This window comes from Rousettus aegyptiacus, unplaced genomic scaffold (assembly GCF_014176215.1).
Source record: "Rousettus aegyptiacus isolate mRouAeg1 unplaced genomic scaffold, mRouAeg1.p scaffold_m13_p_3, whole genome shotgun sequence".
Taxonomy (NCBI): Eukaryota; Metazoa; Chordata; class Mammalia; order Chiroptera; family Pteropodidae; genus Rousettus; species Rousettus aegyptiacus.
The window spans coordinates 116,418,861-116,438,199 of record NW_023416306.1 but is presented as its reverse complement, the minus strand read 5'-3'; the positions used below and the strand labels follow the sequence as shown (position 1 = coordinate 116,438,199).

At 34.1% G+C, this 19,339-nt stretch overlaps 1 protein-coding gene across 4 annotated transcripts in view; it reads left to right on the top strand.

The window, feature by feature from the left end:
* The window catches only part of TTBK2 (tau tubulin kinase 2), a 116,443-nt gene that overhangs the window by 39,521 nt on the left and 57,583 nt on the right, over positions 1-19,339 (top strand). For all 4 annotated transcript variants that reach the window (XM_016144941.2, XM_016144943.2, XM_016144947.2 and 1 more), the window contains one exon: positions 16,033-16,106. In XM_016144941.2, coding sequence (XP_016000427.2) covers positions 16,033-16,106 — 74 coding nt within the window. The remainder of the gene's footprint in view (positions 1-16,032; positions 16,107-19,339) is intronic.

Sequence of the window (19,339 nt, the reverse complement as noted above, 5' to 3'; positions counted from 1 at the left end):
GTTGAGGTCTGAATTGTGGGATAGATCACCAAACTGGACACTACGTGGGACAGTTGTAAAGCATATAACTGAATCGAAATTGGAAACAACCCACAGAAGACAGGTCAGAACTTGAAGTGTGAACCCACCTGAGTCAATTATTGGCTAAAACAAAAACACCAACATTCTCAGTGAGACTTAGGTAAAACCCAGAGTCTCATAACAATATTCAAAAAGTCCAGAATACAATCTAGAATTACTTTGCTTAAAAAGAACCAGAAAAATCTGAACTCACATGGGAAAAGACAGAAAAGAGATCCCAATGCCAGGATTACACAGATGTTAAAATTATCTCAAAGACTCTTAAAATCAACTATAATGACCATGTTCCAGGAATGAGTGGGAAGATACAAAGGCTCAGCAAAGAAATAGAAGATATAAAGAACTAAATGGAAACTTTAGAACTAAATACAATAATGGAAATAAAAAACTTACTGGATGGGCTCAGTATCAGAGTGGACACAACAGATTAGTCAGTGAACTTGAAAATAAATCAATAGAAATCATTCAGTTTGAACACCAGGAAAAAAAAAAAAGATTAAAAAAACAAATAGTCTTGGGAACCCACGAAACTATCATCAGATCTAACATTGTGTCATCAAGAGACCCAGAATGAGAAGAGAATGAATGTGGTGCAGCAAAAAATATTCAAAGAAATAATGGTATGTAGATTGGAAAGGAAGAAATAAAACCATCTCTATTTGTAGATGGCATGATTGTGTAGATAATCCCAAGGAGTCCTCACAAAAAAAATTCCTAGGATAAATGAGTTTAGCAAGTGATTCAAAATCAACCCACAAAAAACAATCATATTTCTATATACTAATGATAAACAATTGAAAATAATTTAAAAAATTTATAATAACTTCCCCAAGATGAAATATTTAGATTTTAAGTTAGTAAAATATGTATAGATCTCTATGCTGAAAACTATAAAACCCTGATTAAAAATAATCAGAGAAGATTTAAGCAAGTGGAGAGACGTGCAGTATTCATGAATTAGAAGATTCACTATAGTAAAGATGTTGAATCTCCATATAGTTTTTACATTTAACACAATACCAAGAAAAATTCCAACAGCACTGTTTGTGGTTATAGAGCAACTGAGTCTAAAATTTCCATAAAAAGGCCAAGGACCTAGAATAGCCAAAACAATTTTAAAAAAGAAAAATGTTGGAAAAATCGAACTACATGATTTTAAAACTCAGTACAGAGCTACCATGATCAAGACTGTGGTGTTGGCAAAGGGACAGTCATGTAGATCAATGAAATAGAATATAGATTCCAGAAATAGACCCACACAAATATAGCCAATAATTTTTTTACAAAGTTTCAAAGTGGGAAAAAATAATCTTTTCAATAAGCAGTGTTGGAACAGTTAGACAGCCACATACAAAGATAATGAACCTCGACCTAAACCACGCATATTATACGAAAATGAACAAAAATGTACCACACATCTAAATGTGAACTATAAAGCTATATATCTTTTAGAAGAAAACATAGGAGAAAATCTTTGTGACCTGAGTGTAGGCTGTTTTTCGTGTGACACCAAAAGCATGACTCAGTAAAGAAGAAATTGATGATTTGGACTTCATCAAATCAGAAACTTTGCTTGAGAAAGACACTATTCAGAGAATGAAAAGGCAAATGATAGACTGGAAGAAAATACTTGCAAATCACATACCTGCAAAGGACTTATATGTAGACTATGTAAAAAAACTCTGAAAACTCAACCAAAAGCAAACAATCCAATTAATAGTTTCATAGGTTTTGTCAAAGAGAATATAGAGTAGCAGATCAGCTCATAAAAAAATGTTTAACATAACTAGGCATTAGGGGAATGCAAATTAAAACCATGACGACTTATCACTGTATATCCATTACAGTGGCAAATCCAAACGGTTGACAGTATCAAATATTGACAAAGATATGGAGCAACTGGAACCTTCACACTTTGCTGGTGGGGATACAAAATGATACAGCTCCTCTAGAAGATAATTAAACATATACTTACCATATGTTAAATATGAATTTACTGTGTGACCTAGCAATCCCACTCCTAGGCATTTATTTTAGAGAAATTAAAATTCATTTTAATATAAAGCATGCACATGACTATATCAGCTTTATTCTTTATTCCAAAAAGTATGTCCTTCACAGAGTGAATGGATAAATCAACTGTAATACAGTGGAATACAATTCAGCAATAAAAAAGAAAGAACTGCTGATAACATACAGCAACTCTTAATTTCTTCTTCTTAGAGAAATCTTTCCATGACCCTCCTAGTCTGCACCAGTCATGCCTAGTTATTCTCTGTGTTCACAACTGTCATACTTGGATCGCCTCTTAATATCTTCCTGAGGATTCCCTTTTCTTTTCCATATTGTATGCCTTGTTAAATCCCTTTCTTTTTTTCACTTATTCTCATTTTAGGGAAACACTCCTCTACTAGCTTTCTTAGTAAAAGGTGCATGGGAAGTATATTTTTGAGACCTCTCGTGCATGTCTGAAAGTGTTTTTATTTTACTCTGATGTTTAAATGGAAAACTGGCTCGATATAGAATTCTGGATTGAAAATAATTTTACTTCAGAAATTAGTCTTCAAATTTACTGTTGCGATTGAGAAGTGAAATTCCATTATGAGTCTTGTTACCTTAGCAACTTTTAAGTTTTTCTTTTCTCCAATGAATATCATGATTTGGGCAGTGTGTGTGTGTGTGTGTGTGTGTGTGTGTGTGTGTGTGTGTGTGTGTTTTAAATTTAGTTTTGTTTCTTCAAACTGGCAATCTGAAGGTTTTTCTTGGTGATCTCCACCCCTCTATTTTCTCTGTCTTCTCTTCTGGAACCTGTAATGCAGATATTGGACCTCTTAGAGTGGTCCCCTAATTCTTTATCTTTACATGTATTTTTACATGTATTCATTCTTTCATACATTTTTTGTAATAAGTACATTTTAAAAGCAGATAGGGTGATGAAACTGTGCTCTTTTTTCCCCCTCTTTCATTCTAACCACAAAAGCCTGGTAGTTTTAAATTGGTCATTGTTTAAATGATGGGATTCCCTTTGATGGTTTGAAAACTTCCTTCTGCCTTTGGCTCCTGGTGAGCTACTTAGAACCTAAAATATTGTTAGATGGGCAGTGTCATTAGAACTGATAGGAGCTTTTGCATGTTAGATTCCTTGACTGAATTATTTTTTCCTGGGGACTTGGTTGAGAGGATACCTCTTTCTTCTTTTTATATCACTGTCAAGTTAATTTAGTCAAGCTCCAAGCTCTATGATGCATTCTAATCCAATTAATCTTTTGATTTCTTTGTAATGCTTATTCTTTGTTTTTATAAGCTATCATTTGATATTATGTTGTCTGTATTAGTCTTGTAATAAGTTCAACAAGATCGTAAATTCTTTGAGAACAGGATCTAGGTTTATATTTTTTATCTCCCATGGTGTAGATATTTCATGAGTCGTCATTATTAGGGTGGGTGTTTTGTTTGTTTTTGGTGAAGAGTGGGTAAATATGAAAATATGAGTAAATTGTAGATGGGTAAGGAAGCTAAGACTAGTTTTGTGGTGTCCTTGGTAATATAATAGTCCATATTTGCAGAATCTCAGTGTTTGCTAATTTGTAAGTGACCAGGTATTTGTTCTTTACATTCCAGAGTGTCCCTTTAGTGGGTTTGGGATACTTTTTAACTCAGCTTTTAGTTTGATTACTAAATGGCTTTTTGATTAAAAAAAAATGATTAATGCCTTTTTCTGATTGTTTTACTTTTCCTGTAGCAACAAATATTGTAAAATGACTTGCCTTTTGCATGATATTGTTACTTATTAATATTTAATGCTGGGGTTTAGACCACCATACCCGCCCCCACCTGCCATAGTTTTAAGCTTTTAAATTGAAAGCAAGAGTAGTACATGATCATCCAAAATTATAAGAACAAAAAGATTCATTAGGTTATATGCATTTAGTTTAGAATACAGCATATTTACTTTTTTAAAAAAGACTTTGGGCAGCTAGAGAAGGATTTGCCACTATTATACTTATTTGCCTTAGATGAATAGATATCCTTTTCTATTATCATAGTTAACATCTCTTTTTGACTAGCAAGGTACTACCATGCTACAGTATCTATAGATATTGTCTATCTATATAAATTGAGTCTACTTCTTATTGTCTTTTTTTTAGGTGGAGATAGCACTGATTATTTCTCTTTGGTGCAGAGCTTGATGACAGACCACAAGCATTCCCTATTGGGTAAAGTGGTTAAGAGCTAGAAGAGTAATAAAAAGCTTTAATGGCAGTATTTTGAGTGGTTAATAAGGATCTAGTTTGTATGTTCAGGATTCCTTTTGTCTTTTTGAGGATTTCTTAAACATAAAAGACACATAAGCAGAAAGTTAAAATTGATTTGTTGATATATTTCCATCCTATATTTTCTTATGGTCCTATGACTCCTAGTGATCAGTGCTACCTTGCTGACTTTTCTTCTTTCTCAAATTCTATCTGTGCACCAGACTCTGTTGCTCTTATTTGTCTTCAGGGAACTCTTATGTTAATTGTCCTGTTTATTTTTTCCCCTTCAGGACCTTCCTAGGTGACTCACTTGTTAATGTCTGAAAATTGAATCTTGAGTGTTAGTTGGTTGATATTACCTCCTACAGGGATATTTAGATATTAAGAATTGTATTTAATTTGAGGAGATGAGGTCGAGGGAAATAATGTGGGTAAAAACGAAGTAGAACATTTGAGAGAGAAAATAAAGAACTACACCTCATCAGAATATATAATTTATTCAGAAGAACTGATGGAAATGAAGTTTGATAAGTAATGTAGAATGAATCTGAATTCCAGGCTCACCATTTTAATCTTATTTCTTTAGGGATTATTGTTTATGGTTTCTTGAGGAGACAAACGATGTGATAAAAGCAATATTTTAGGGAGATTATCTTATGACTAATGTGTGGGTGGTAACATTATGGGTCATGTTTGGCCTGGTCCGGTAAAGTATTGTCAGATTTGACAGAATAGGTGGAATCAGATGAGTTGGGTCAGTAGAGAATAGGTGATAGTCCATTGGGACAGTCAACATCAGGGGAGTCCAGTAGGTTGTTTATAAACGATAGTTGAAACACATGACAAGGCAAGCTGGTGCTTGTCATTCTGAGGTTGACATTTGGCCCTGTGGAGGTGGGAGAGGGACAGGACAGTGGAGGAGAAAATGGCTTTAGCCCTAGAAAGTCCAGGGTACTAGGTAGTTTACCAATCATTCTCATTCTTTCTTTCTTCCTTCTTTCCTTCTCAGGCATGGGTATATTTGAATCATTAGGCTAGGCACTAGGGGTATAAAGAAGGCATGGTCTTTGTCCTCAGAGGCTAACAATCAAGCCAGACTGACATAGAGAGAATGAGTAATGACATTGCAGAATGATAAGTTATAAAGAAAATGCATAAAATATATGAAAAAGAAAAATGTATACAGAGACCATCAGAGAATTGAGAAGAGAACAAAAGGAAAACTAGGCAGAAGCTCAGTTGTCAGAACCAAAGAGAGAGATCAGGACAAGACTAGCAGCAAACATGGTTGCATTATGGCAGCCAGAGTATTGTGCTGGGTAGAGCTCCATAAACGTTTCCTGCTAAGCCTAAGGGAGAGAATGAGGTAGGCTTGAGTCTCAAAGTGAGAGTTAAGTGGCACCAATTATATGGAGAAGAAGAATATAGTGACAGGGAACTAGTAAGGGCCTTAAAGTATTTAGAGAACATAGAGGCAAAGGATTCTAGTTAAATGCTTTATGAGTAGGGGGATGATAAAAAAAATGCTGAACCTCATTAGTAATTAGAGAAATGTAGATTATCGTAAGATACCAGTTCATTTAGATTGAGGGGGGAAATCTGACAGTATTAAGGGTTGAGCATAGAGAAATAGGAACTCCCTTGTGTTCCAAATAGAAGTATAAATTGGTACAACCACTTTGGGAAGCAATTTGTACCTATAGTATAATGATGATGCTAGCAACCATTTAACATTTTTTCTATGCCAGGCATTGTTTTAAAAAAATATTATTTGATTTATTTTTTACCTCAACTTTACTCATTTTTATCATTGAAGAAATCGAGCCTAAGAGAGGTTCATCTGTTCATGGGCACAAAAGTGGTAAATAGAAGAGCTAGGATGTTAGCTTATACCTGTCGTGTTCTAAAACTAGTGCTCTTAATCACTAAGCTTTAATGGTAATGATTAATGATAAGGAGTACATATTGAGCACTTCCTGTATACCATGGCAGTATATTAAGTATTAGATATACCTTAGCTGATTTCATATGTGCAATAACTGTTCAAAGTAAATGCTATTGTTACTCCTTGTGTGGCTTTTAGAGATTAAGTAACAAGCTAGCAAGTGAAAAAATGGATACTTACTTAGCTCAAGTAGTCTTGAGCACATGCATACCAAACGGAAAGATCCAGAGGTAGGATAGGCTTTAGGTATATTTTAATCTGGATTCTGACTCTTTTTTTCCTTCCTACTTTTACTGAGATATAATTGACATATAACTTTATATTAGGTTAAGGTGTACAACATAATGACTTGATATATGTACATATGCAAAATGATTACTACAAGTTTAGTTAACATCTATCACCTCACATAGTTACAATTTTTTTCTTATGAGAACTTTTAGGATCTAATATCTTAGCAACTTTCACATAAACAATACAGTATTATTAATTATAGTCACCATGGTGCACATTATATTTCCAAGACTTATTTATTTTACAACTGCAAGTTGTACCTTTTGACTATATTCACCCATTTTCCCCACCCTCTGTTCCCTCCTTCTGGCAACCACTGATCTGTTCTGTTTTGGGGAATTTAGTTTTTTAGATTCTACATGTAAATGAGATCATATGGTAGATATTTGCCTTTCTCTATCTGACATATTTCACTTAGCATAATACCCTCAAGATTCATACATATTGTTGCAAATGGCTTCATGATATTGTTATATATATATGTGTATATACATATATACACGCACCATGTGTTCTTTGTCCATTCATCTGTCAATGGATGCTTAGTTTGTTTCAATGTCTTGGCTATTGTAAATAATGCTGCATTGAAAATGGGGTCCAGATATCCCTTCGAATAGTAATTTCGTTTTCTTAAGATATATACCTAGAAGGGGGATTTCTGGATCATATATTAGTTCTATTTTTAAGTTTTTGAGGAACCTCTATAATGTTTTCCATAGTGGCAGTACCAATTTACATTTCCATCAAAAGTGCACAAGGTTCTCTTTTCTCTACATCCTCCTAACATTTGTTATTTCTTATCTTTTTGATAATATCCATTCTAACAGGTGTGAGGTGACATCTCATCATGGTTTTGATTTGTACTTCCCTGACAATTAGTGATGTTGAGTACCTTTTCATGTACCTGTTCTATTTGATATCTTTTTTGGAAAAATGTCTCATAAGCGCCCCTCTTCATTTTTTAAACAGATTTTTTGTTTATTTGTTTGCTACTGAGCTGTATGAGTTCTTTATATATTTTGGATATTAACCTATAATCAGATAAATGATTTGCAAATATTTTCTCCCATTTTGTAGGTTGCCTTTTATTTTGTTCATAGTTTCCTTTGCTGTGCAGAAGCTTTCTAGTTTGATGAAGTACCACTTGTTTATTTTTGCTTTTGTTGTCTTTGCTTTTGGTGTCAAATCCAAAATATCATTGCCAAGACCTATGTAGCTTACATCCTTTGTTTTCTTCTGTGAGTTTTATGGTTTCAGATCTTATGTTCAAGTATTTAATTGAGTCTCGAGTTGATTTTTCTGTATGGTATAAGATAGGGTCTAGTTTTCATTCTTTTGCATGTATCTGTTTCTTTCTTTTTTCTTCTGTAATTATCTCTTTATATTGCGGACTTTATCTTCATGCTGTTTTCCTTTACAGTTGAGAGATGGTTGCTGGTAGCAACTGGAAAGGAGATACATTTTTTTTTCTTTTCTAAAAAAACTCTTCTCATAATTATCATTTGAAAGTATTGAGTTTTGCTCTAATTAGAACATCCCTGAAACAGTTGTATTTGTCAGAGTGATGTCATACATTGTCTTAGGCCTTGATTATCTAGTTTTCTTCTCATCATCAAACTGATCTCCATGACAAAAGAGATATTTCTAGATTACTCTGATTGGCTTTGAGCAATTAATTTCCAACTTTGGACCTGGGAATGAATCAAGACCATTGAGACAGTAGGTAACACAATTGAGGAAAATCATTCCCCAAGGAAAATTTGGATGCTGTTAGTAAGGGGAATGTATGCTGGATAGTTAATCAAATAAATGCTTTATTAAATATATTATTTCATTTAATTTCATCAATAGCTCTACTGAGGAAACTGAGACTTGCTTAAGGTCCATAATGATTAAGTGGCAGAGTTGCAATTTAACTCTAAGCCAGTGCCTTTTTACTTTCCATCAGTCTTGTGTTTCTCTCAAAGAAAAATGATGTGTTGTTCTGTGTGGTATATGGCATTAATGACCTTACCTTCTAAGATTTCAGAGTGGTTTTTTACAGATTCATAAATGATTGGGTATAGCTTAAACAGTGCTTAGAAGAAAATTTATAGCACTAAACACCTATAGTAAAAAGTCAGAAAGCTCTCCAATAAATAACCTAACCTTTAATCTTATGACACTGGAAAGAGAAGAGCAAATTAAACCTAATGTAAGTAGAGGAAGGAAATAATAAAGATTACAGTGGAAATTAATATAAAATAGAGAATAGAAAAACAATGAAGAATGCCTCCCAAAAACCACACGTTGGTTCTATTAAAAGAAATTTAAAAACCTTTATCTAGACAGATGAAGAAAAAAACAGACTCAAATTACTAAAATCAGGACTAAGGACGTAGGAAACATCATGACAGAGTGAGAAGATCCCTTTATATCTCCTTGTAAATTTACAAGTGAGACACCTATAATCCAAAAAAAGTTTCTCAGCTCAACACAGAAACACACCGAGAGATCCATGCATTGGTACATCTGAAGGTGGGTGTATTGGAGTGCCTGTGAGAGACTGAACAGGGAAGAACAGGGAATGGTGTCTGCAGATGCAGTTTGGTGCCTGCTGCAGCCCCAGCTAACATGGCTGTAGTGGAGGAGTCAGGCTGTGGCCCCTACATTGTGGATCAGTGAAGGGTAAGAGGGACAGAAGTAGCGTAGGTACTCAAGGTGCTCAAAGAATCTAGTTCTTTCCTCTCCACATTGAGACAGAATCCAGTAGCAGCACTGGAGAGGGGCTACAGCACAGTGGTGCCAGCAGCCATAAAGAACAATGGAGCAGTGCTGCAGGCTCCACATCCCCCTCTACCATGGTGGCACCCCAATACTGAGAGGACCTGGACACAGTGGGGACACCTACCACCTCAGTCATCCAGCTGCCAGTTTCCATGACTGCATAGCAGCCCCCCATTGTGACCTCAGAGGTGCAAGTAGTACAGGTAAAACAAATACAGCAAGAAGTATAGGTAAAAAAAATTCTAGTAGATGCTATAGCACCATATACTGGAAAACAAAAGAAAGCCCTTTCATTTTCAGCCTATTAAATTGTTAATATAAAAATGGTATCAAACAAGAAAAGAGTTCATTACCTCAAATGCACAGGCAGAGGAACAATCCATCAAGTACCATGAACCAAGGTAACATGATAACACAGAAAGAAAATGACAAGTCTCCAGAAACCAAAGTCATGGAAGACTGTGATTTAAGTTACAGAGAACTCAAGATTGCAGCCATGAATTAACAAGATACAAGAAAACTTAGAAAGGCAGTTCAGTTAGCTCGGGAATAAAATTAATGAATCAAAGGAGCACTTTACCAAAGAGATTGAAATTACAAAAAAGAACCAAGCAGAAATTCTGGAGCTAAAGGAATGAAAGAAGGGACATTTCTACTAATCTCACAAAGATAAAAAGGATTATAATAAGGAAATATTATGGAGTACATGGCAATAAATTAAATAACTTAAATGAAATTGACAAATTCTAATAAAGACATAAACTACTAAAACTGACTCATGAAGAAATAAAAAATCTGAATAGGTAAAGGGATCAAAGTAATAACAATAAAAAACAACTACTCACAGTGGAAAGCCCAGGCCCAGATGGCTTCTAAGAAGAATTAACACTTTTTTTTTTTTTTACAAACTCTTCCCAAAAAAATAGAAAAGGAGGGAACATTTTCCAGTTCATTCTATGAGGTCTATATTACTCTGATACCAAAACCCAAAACCAGGGTAGAAGAAAAGAAACTACAAACCAATGTTTCCTTATGAGTTTAGATGCAAAAATTCCCAGCAAAACACTAGCAAACAGTAACACATAAAAATAATTATTCACCATGACTAGCTGAGATTTATCCAGGGAATTCCAGGTTGACTCAAAATATGAAAAATCGATTTATATAATACACCGTGTCAATAGAACAAAGGATAAAAACTGTATGATTATGTCAATAGACATAGAAGACCCATTTAGTAAAATCAGTACCTCTTCATGATTAAAATACTCAACAAACTGGGAATAGAAGGGAATTTCTTCATCCTGATAAAGGACATTTATTAAAAAAGACTGACTCCCCTAAAGAGAAGGAGCAGGACAAGGATTTCTACTCTTGGCACTTTTTTTTTTTATTCAAGTAAAGAAAATGAAATAAAATGCACCCAGATTGGAAAGAAGTGAAACAATCTCTAGTTGTGGATGACCTGATTTTATATGTAGAAAATCCTAGAAAATTGACTAAAAAATTATTAGAATTGATAAAGAAGTTCAGCAACAGAAAATATTTATAGATTATACATCTGATATGGAACTTTATCTAGACTATAAGATAGTTAAAGAACTCTTATGGCTCAATAAAGAGAAAACCCAAGTGAAAAAAAATCAGCAAAGGATCTGAATAGACATTTCTCCAAACAAGATATACAAATGGCCAAATAAGCACATGAAAAGATGCTCAACATCATTAGTTATTATGGAAAAGTAAGTCAAAACAATGATGAGATACCACTTCACTCCATCTAGGATGACTACAGTTAAAAAGATATAAATAACAAGAGTAGGTCAGGATAGGGAAAAATTAGAACCCTTCTATGTTGCTGAAGAATGTAAGGTTCTACAGCTCCTTTGGAAAACACTCCAGCAGTTCCTATGGACTGCTTAAGATTAAATGTGAGATTGTCATATACCTAGCAGTTCGACTCCCAGTTACATACCCATGAGAAATTAAAACATGTGTCCACATAAAAATGTGTACATGCATGTTCATAGCAGCATTATTCATAATAACCAAAAAGTGGAAACAATTCAAATGGACAATCAATTGATGAGTGGCTAAACAAAATGTGATCTATCCAATAGATTATTATCAACAATGAAAATAAACGAAGTACTGATATATGCTACAACATGGACTTTGAATACATTACCCTAGTGAAAGAAGCCAGTCACAAAAGACTTCCTTTTTAAGCAATAGAAATTTATTTCTCCCAGTTCCAGAGGCTGGGAAGTTGAAGATCAAAGTGCCGGCCACTTTGGTTCCTGGTGAGAGCCCACTACCTGGTTTATAGACAGCTGCTTTCTCTCTGTGTTCTCTGATGGTGGAGAAAGAGAGAAGAAGAGAGCTCTGATTCCATTTATGTGAAATGTCCACAAAGGCAAATCTATAGAGAGAGAAAGTAGAGGCTGTGAGAGTGGGAAGTGACTAACTAGTAAAGGGTATAGTTTTTTTTTTTTTTTTGGTGGAGTGGGGTAGGGCTGATGAAAATGTTCTAATATTGATTGTAGTGGTGATTGCACAACTTTGCAAATCTACTAAAAACCATTGACTTTTACACTTTAAATAGGTGGATTTTTTTGGCACGTTAACAATGTTTCAGTAAAGCTGTTATAAAAAATTCATCTATTCACTCAGTATGTACCCTGTGCAAAATACAATTTACATGTCCTATAGATAAATCATTATAAAATCCCCAAAGTAGAAATCATTGTCCTCTCTTATACACCATAACTTTTGTTTTGGTGTATATTAGTGCAGTTTACCTTGTCAATCAATATAGCTTAAGCTAAAAGTCTTTATTCGCTTTCTCCCTCTCTCTTCTCCATAATCTGTTTATTCTGTCTCTTAAACCATAATTCGAAATCTTTCCTCTTTAAATTCTCACATGCAGTGCTTTAATTTGAACTTTCCTTATTTTTACCTGAACTATTGTATTAACCTCCTAATTGACCTCATCTCTTCCACAAATAAGCATCTAGTGGTAAATAGTATTACCTTTCCAAAATGCAAGCCAAATCATGTAGCTCTTATGCTTGAAGACCTTTGAACTACCCCTCCCTCAGTCCATTATCTAATAATTAGTCAAATCTGAATTCTTTTATGTGATATACAAGACTTTAGAGTACTTTCCTTGTCTCAGATTGTTCCCTGCCTCAGCCCACCTTTTAACCCTTATCCAGCCCTCTAGCCTATTAACTCTTTAATCATTCATATAAACTTAGATCTTTCAGACTTTATGGGTTCTCTTCTCTTAGAATTCTCTTCTCATCTGATACATGAAAAGCCTTATAAACAAAATTTTCAAGTCTTCTGTGTGTCCATAGCAATTTGTCTATAATATAGAGCTCATCATACTATATTATATATATTTTTTGTTTACATATCTGGGCTCCGGACTCTTTGAGGGCATGCATCTTAATTTATCTTGTATTCCTATTGCCTTGCTTTTATACTTGGCCCATAGTAAGTCTTCTTGTCTGTGTTTTGTCATAGTCTATTTCCCTTTTAGTTTTAATATTTATTGACAGAGTGTTACTTGAATTTAAAATCTGTTTCAATTATTTATGTTATAAGGATTAAGAACAGAGGCTATCGAATCAAACAGCTCCATCTTTTCCAGCTGTTGGGTTTGGACAGAGTACTTAATCTCATGAAGTTGCCATTTTTACCTCTGAAAAATAAAGAAAATAATAATACTTACATTATTAAGTTGTGAGGATTAAATCATGTAAAGCACTTAATATAATACCTGATACAATATGCTTGCCTAGTATGCATGTTTTCTTAGCTGTTCTTATTTCTATTAATTTTTTGTCATTCATAGATAGTGGTCGTGTGTTTCACTATTTGCCAGCTATAGTGGTAGGTACCAGATCAAGATAGCTATGGTCCCTGTACTCATGAAGTGATACCTCAGTTTGTGCTAGCTCTTACAAAATTTATTTTAACAATTGCTCTAAGTGGTGGTGAAGAGTTATTGTTCCAATTAAATTGTAGTTTCTCCATGCTTTTAAAACTTGTACATGTTTATTGAAATAAGTTTCTTAAGTAGTTTCATTAGTTGCATATATCTGAAATAGAAAAGCAATAGTGCACTGTGCTATAAGTATGAGATAAGAGCTCATTAAGCTCTTATCTAAAACAATGGAGATGTGAGTCCTAGAAATTTGCTACTGACTTTGTGTTTTGGTGACCCAATAAAGGGTACAGTTTTTTCATGTCTGTCTGTTAGTAATTTGGTTTTAGTATCAAGACATAAATAGTATAACTTTATTGTAAAGAAATCTTAAAAGCATTCCAAGAGGAGTTAAGTCTGGTGTGGCCTTTCATTTGTAGATGGTTGAATGTCTTTGTAATAGAAATACTACATTTAAATGTTACATGATAGGAAGGTGGCATCTTGAAGAATGGATAATAAGAGGAAAATACCTTTTAAATGATTTTTTAATTGTTTCTGTGAAACTGAGGAAAAGAGTAAGTTGCTAATTGACCATAATTTTATCCTTCCATTCTTACTGCAGTTTACTGGATGAAACAGTTTTTCAGACATATGTAAAACACAAGTAAAGTGATGAACATGTATTGTACACATTGTGAATTATTGTTGCCATTGAACCTATTCTTGCTCTTCGACAAAGCACAGAGAATGAGAGAACAATGTGATTACCTAAATGGAAAAGAGCAGTATGGAATTATCAATTAAAATAAGTCTGGATTGTGTTTATATTTTAAATCAGTCAGCAAACAGATATTTTTTTAAATTTTATTTTATTAGTTTCAAGTATATATAGTACATTGATTAGACATTTATATAGTTTATTAAATGATCCCCCTAAATGCTCTTTCTCTTTTTGAATGCTGAGATGTATTTCTCATCATCCTACCAAATCTTGCCCTTCTAGCTCTTATTCTGTGACTTCCTCAAACTTTTTCAGTTTCCCCTCATTGTCTCATATTCCTTTTGGTATTTAATGTATTATAGACTGGCTCTTGCCCCTTTCACTCACTAGTGACCTCCTAATTTTTTATATTAATGAGCATTTCTCAGCCCTTCTATATAGCACTTGTCATCAGCCACTTACACTTTAAAATGCTCTTTTCCTTTGGTTTCTGTTATACCCCTTTCTCATAATTTCCTCCTACCTCTCTGGCTATTACTATTTTTTTTATGGGCACTTACATTTTTGCTTGTACTTTAAATGTTGCTTTTTCTAGAATTCCATTCTTAGGCTTCTTTTCTTCTTTCTTCTTTCAACTTGTCAGTCTTCCATCTGTGTTTGTAGTTCCATATATTTTCCATCAACTCATGGTTCCCCAGTGTATTTCTGGAGCTCAGCTTTTTGTCTCAGTAGTAGGCTTGAAATTACACTATCTACCCAGTTCAACTGGTTATCCTCAAACTCAACATTCTGATGTTCATTAGCATCTATAAAACCTATTATATTCTCTTATTTTGGTACAGCTTTTCATTTAATTGTACCAATTTCTAGTCAAAAACACATCTTTCATATTTCTCAGATTTATCCTATTTTTTAAGGTTACTTAAGATTAAAATACTTAAGATTCAAACCTTTATTCTCTCTCTTGAGGTATTGTAACTATCTACAGTGTGACATTTCTTGCCTCCTGAACTGACCTTTCCATAGTCTCTCCTCCTCCTTGCCACCACACTGATGTTCTAAAGTGCAATGTTTTAAGTGCGTTTTTCCTTATCTTAAATTTTTTTAGATGTTTCTCATTACCTAGCAATAATTTTCAAATATTCATCCATGTCCCATCTACTTTTGAATCATTTAAAGAACTTTTTAAAAGCTCATACCCTATATCTTCCCCCACAGATTCTGAATCAGCATATAGTTTAGGAATCCTCAGAAAGTATCCCCAATGATTTTAATAAGCAGCCAGAGTTGGAAAACAGTAATCTATATGTGTGGTTCAGATTACTTATCCAGGATCTGATGCCTGCCTGCTTCTCTCACACCATCTCATTCATTTACTGTGCTCTAGCCAGACACCCTTTTCTGGCTCTGGAACCCACCAGTCTTGGTCGTCTTTTAAGATCTTTGTTTGCTTTTGTTGAATCAGGGACAGGACCCTTGATTTCTCCCTGTTTCACCTCTGCTTTTTTCTACACCCTCGGCAAAATCACCTCCTTAGATTTCACATGTGGAATTCAGGTTGAAAACCACGGAGCTAATTGAGATCAGTGAGGTACAGAAAGATTAAGTAACTCACTGAAGTCTTATAATAGTGAGTGGCAGACCATATCTAAAATGCAGGATTTATATTCCTAACATAGTTCTTATTTATTGCCATTCTTTGCTTTCATATGTATAATGGCTGGGCATGTTGATCTGAAACAACCTGTTAAATTCTTTCCTTCCTAAATAAATAATTATTCATTTGTTCCTTCATTCATGTGTGTATTTATTTCATTCAACAAACATTTGTGTGATTATACAAGGAGCAGTGTAGGATTTGGAGGGGAAATGGATAGAAAATTTGAATAATACAAATTTCCTATCCTTAAGGTTCTTAAGACAGGTCCTTTATATTCAATCATAAAACATTATACAGAAAAACAAATTATTAATGTTTTTAGATGAGAAACCATAATATAACCTTTTCCACTGTTTTCTTTCTTTTATCCAGGGAAAGACCATGTTTGTAAATTTATTGGCTGTGGGAGGAATGACCGATTCAACTATGTGGTCATGCAGTTACAGGTAAGTTACCTTGAAAATGTATCTTAAAATCTTTCAGTTTTGATCAAAGTACCTAATTCCAGTGGATATGAATGAAGATAATTATAACATTCTTGATATCTCAGAACATTTTATACTATGTAGATGAAACTTTATTTAAACAGACTCGATATACATTTTTCCAAAGATGGAAGGGTTGCTCTTGTCAGTTATTTTAGGTGATTCATATCTTCACTGATTGTCACCATTCCAAAGTTTTAATTCTCACATGGATTGCTGGATATCATGTTAGTTTTACACTGATCCTGGCTCTTCCCTTTCCACCCTTTATTACCTTAAAGACTCTGGTTTTCCTTTAGCTCGAGTACCAACCTTGCCTGCTTGAAAATTTAAACATTAGTTAAAATAGAGGAGAAATGCCATTCCTCTTTCTCTTCATCTATTAGCACTGTTCTGTTCCCTATTCTTTAGATGGAAAGTGGAGTGGGATGGGGCAGCAAAGAAAGAAATTCAGAAAGGGAATATTAGATTGATGACTGCAGCAGGGAGAAGAGAGAAACTATCCCATTCTCTTTGACACTACCTCTGCCCCCAGACACACACACCACCACCACCACTCTGAATTGTAGTCACCCTCAAAGTGTAAAAGCCATGGTACACCTTGCTGGCTCATTTGAGTTCTCAGAGTTTTTTTTCATCTTTAGCAAAACGTGTTTGGGATATTTGTTTTTTTTATTCTTTTTCAACCTAATTACATAGCAGTGACTTCAGAGACATAGATCCCTGGCTTAAATGCTTCCTCTTCTCGTTAGAAGGCTTTTTTTGTTTCCCTCAGCTAGCTTTCAGCATTTGATTTAGATTTAAAGATTTAATTTCTCTATAGATTATAGCCTTAAAGTCTTTGAGCAATGGGATTCACTATGTCTTGAGCCAGCAGTTTCATTTCTTGAAGCAGCTATTCCTGTACCTTTTTTAGGTTATTCATATGGACCCTGCTTTCTCTCACTTTGGCTAGTCTGTTTTTTTGTGTGTAGTATTTTATAATTTTCTTCTGGATTTATATACATCTTATTTGATTCTCATGACATCTCCATGGAGAGGATAGGACAGGTTTTATCATATTTTGCAGATGAGGAGGCTGAAGCTAAAAGAGGTCTGTGGTTTGCCTGAAACTGATTAACTTGTGGAGGTTAGGGCTTAGTGGAAGCCTGACCAGTATTCTTGGCACAATTAGAGAAAACTTCAGTTTTGTCCTTACTTTACTATTAACTGGAGAATATGTACAGGCGCTTTTTCAGTCTGCAGAGTCTCTGCACATACTTGTTTTTATTTTATTTGCATTTACATAAAGCTCACTTTCTGGAAATGGGAGGGCTCTTAGTCTGGGAAAATTAAGAGGACTAATATGAATCAGATAATGAAAGCTTTTGTGGCATTTGGCAAGCTCCTACAGACTTGTCCAAGAACCTTTCCATTTGACTTGAGTGCTGTCTTTTTTCCTGTCATAAGAAAATTAATCTACCATGAACTACCGCCATCTCTATCTACAGTTACGGTTGACTTAATTTGGGACAAGGCTGAAGTTAGTGTAACTATTAGAGGCTGTGGACATAGTGGAGTTGACTACTAGGTTTCCCCCATCTGTTTGATTAAATTTACATGCTCAGACCCAGCTTCTCACTGACATTTGTAATTTCTTCTAAAAGCCCTAAATCCATTATTCTTAAGTTAATTTTACTCTTTTCTTTTTAGAAATTCCATTATATATTATCTACCTCAAATTTTTTAAGAAATAAATCCTAGCTCTGTTACAGAAATTCTAGCTATTTATCATTAAAATGGGTCTTTGAATCTTATAGAGGTCAAGCAGTTGTATACATTTCTTTTCTCCTTTCTACTGGTAAGACTGGCCAGGTCTCATTCAATATCCTGTCACCATTGAGGCTTTAGTATAAACAAAGGGTGATATTTTGTGATAAGCATATCACCTAGGGAAGGACAAAAATATTTTGAATTCTGTATCTAATACTCATGTAAATCTAGATTGCTTAACGTCAGAGTTGCCACTTTTTAAAAATTTAATTATTATGAAAAAAGTTAAACATACACAAAGGTGTAGAAATAGTATAATGAACACCCTTGTAATTCTCACCTGCCTTCAGTAATTATCAATATATGGCCAATCTTGTTCCTTTCCCTCTCCAGATTTTTTCAAAACAAATCCAAGACATATTTTATCTGTACATATATCAATATATATTTCTAAGAATCAAGGGTTCCTTTTTTTTTTTTATCCTAACCACAATACATAATAATTCCTAAATAATAGCATCAAATATCAAGTCAGTCTTCAGATTTCCTTGGTTGTATTTCTCTCCTCTGTTTTTAACTATTTGGTTTACTAGAAAATGGTTCCAGACACGGTTCACACATTGTTTTGGTGGATGTATTCTTAAGCCTCTTTTAAACTGTAAATTCTCTCTTGTTTCTTACAGTTTTCTTTTTGTTGTTTTTATTGTCATTGAAAAAAATGTAGTCATTTGTCATGCAGAAGTTCCTATATACTGGATTTTGCTGATTATTTCACTGTAGTGTTGTTTAACATGCTCGTCTGTCCCCTGTATTTTCTATAAACTGGTCATTCAATCAAAACCAGTTTTGTTTTCTTTGTCCAGAATACTTTAGAGGTGAGTTGTGTGCTTCCTATTGCTTCATATCAGTAGGCAGTGTCTGGTTGTCTCTCTTAGGGATATTAGGATTGATCGGTGTAGTTCAGGGACTGTCAGCCTGATTCATTCATTTTAAAGTTCTCAGTGTTTTTTCTCCTAGATTTTGTCAACTGAATAGTAATTATTTCTTAGATCCATTACTTCAGTGGGGTTACAAATGTACCTAATGCTATTATTTCTTCTTCATTTATTAGCTGGAATTAATTTTTAAAAAGCCTGCCACCAACCATTGGGTTATCCTGAGGTACATTTCATAAAGGAAGGAGAGGATTAATATTTCATTCTTTTATTTACTAGTTTTCAGAATAATGAATTGGTTCCCTAATATTTTTCAAAGGGGACTAACTAGTTACCTTTCTCTTTTTAAAGAATATAATTATGAATTCATGGATTTAACATTTTATGTCTTTCAAACATTGCAGTTCAGAATTGCCCCATTTTTGGCTAGCAGGACTTCCTTCAAGTTGGATCTTAATTTATTTTGACAAGACTAGACGGTAGTGATCTTTGTTAGCATCCTTCCTT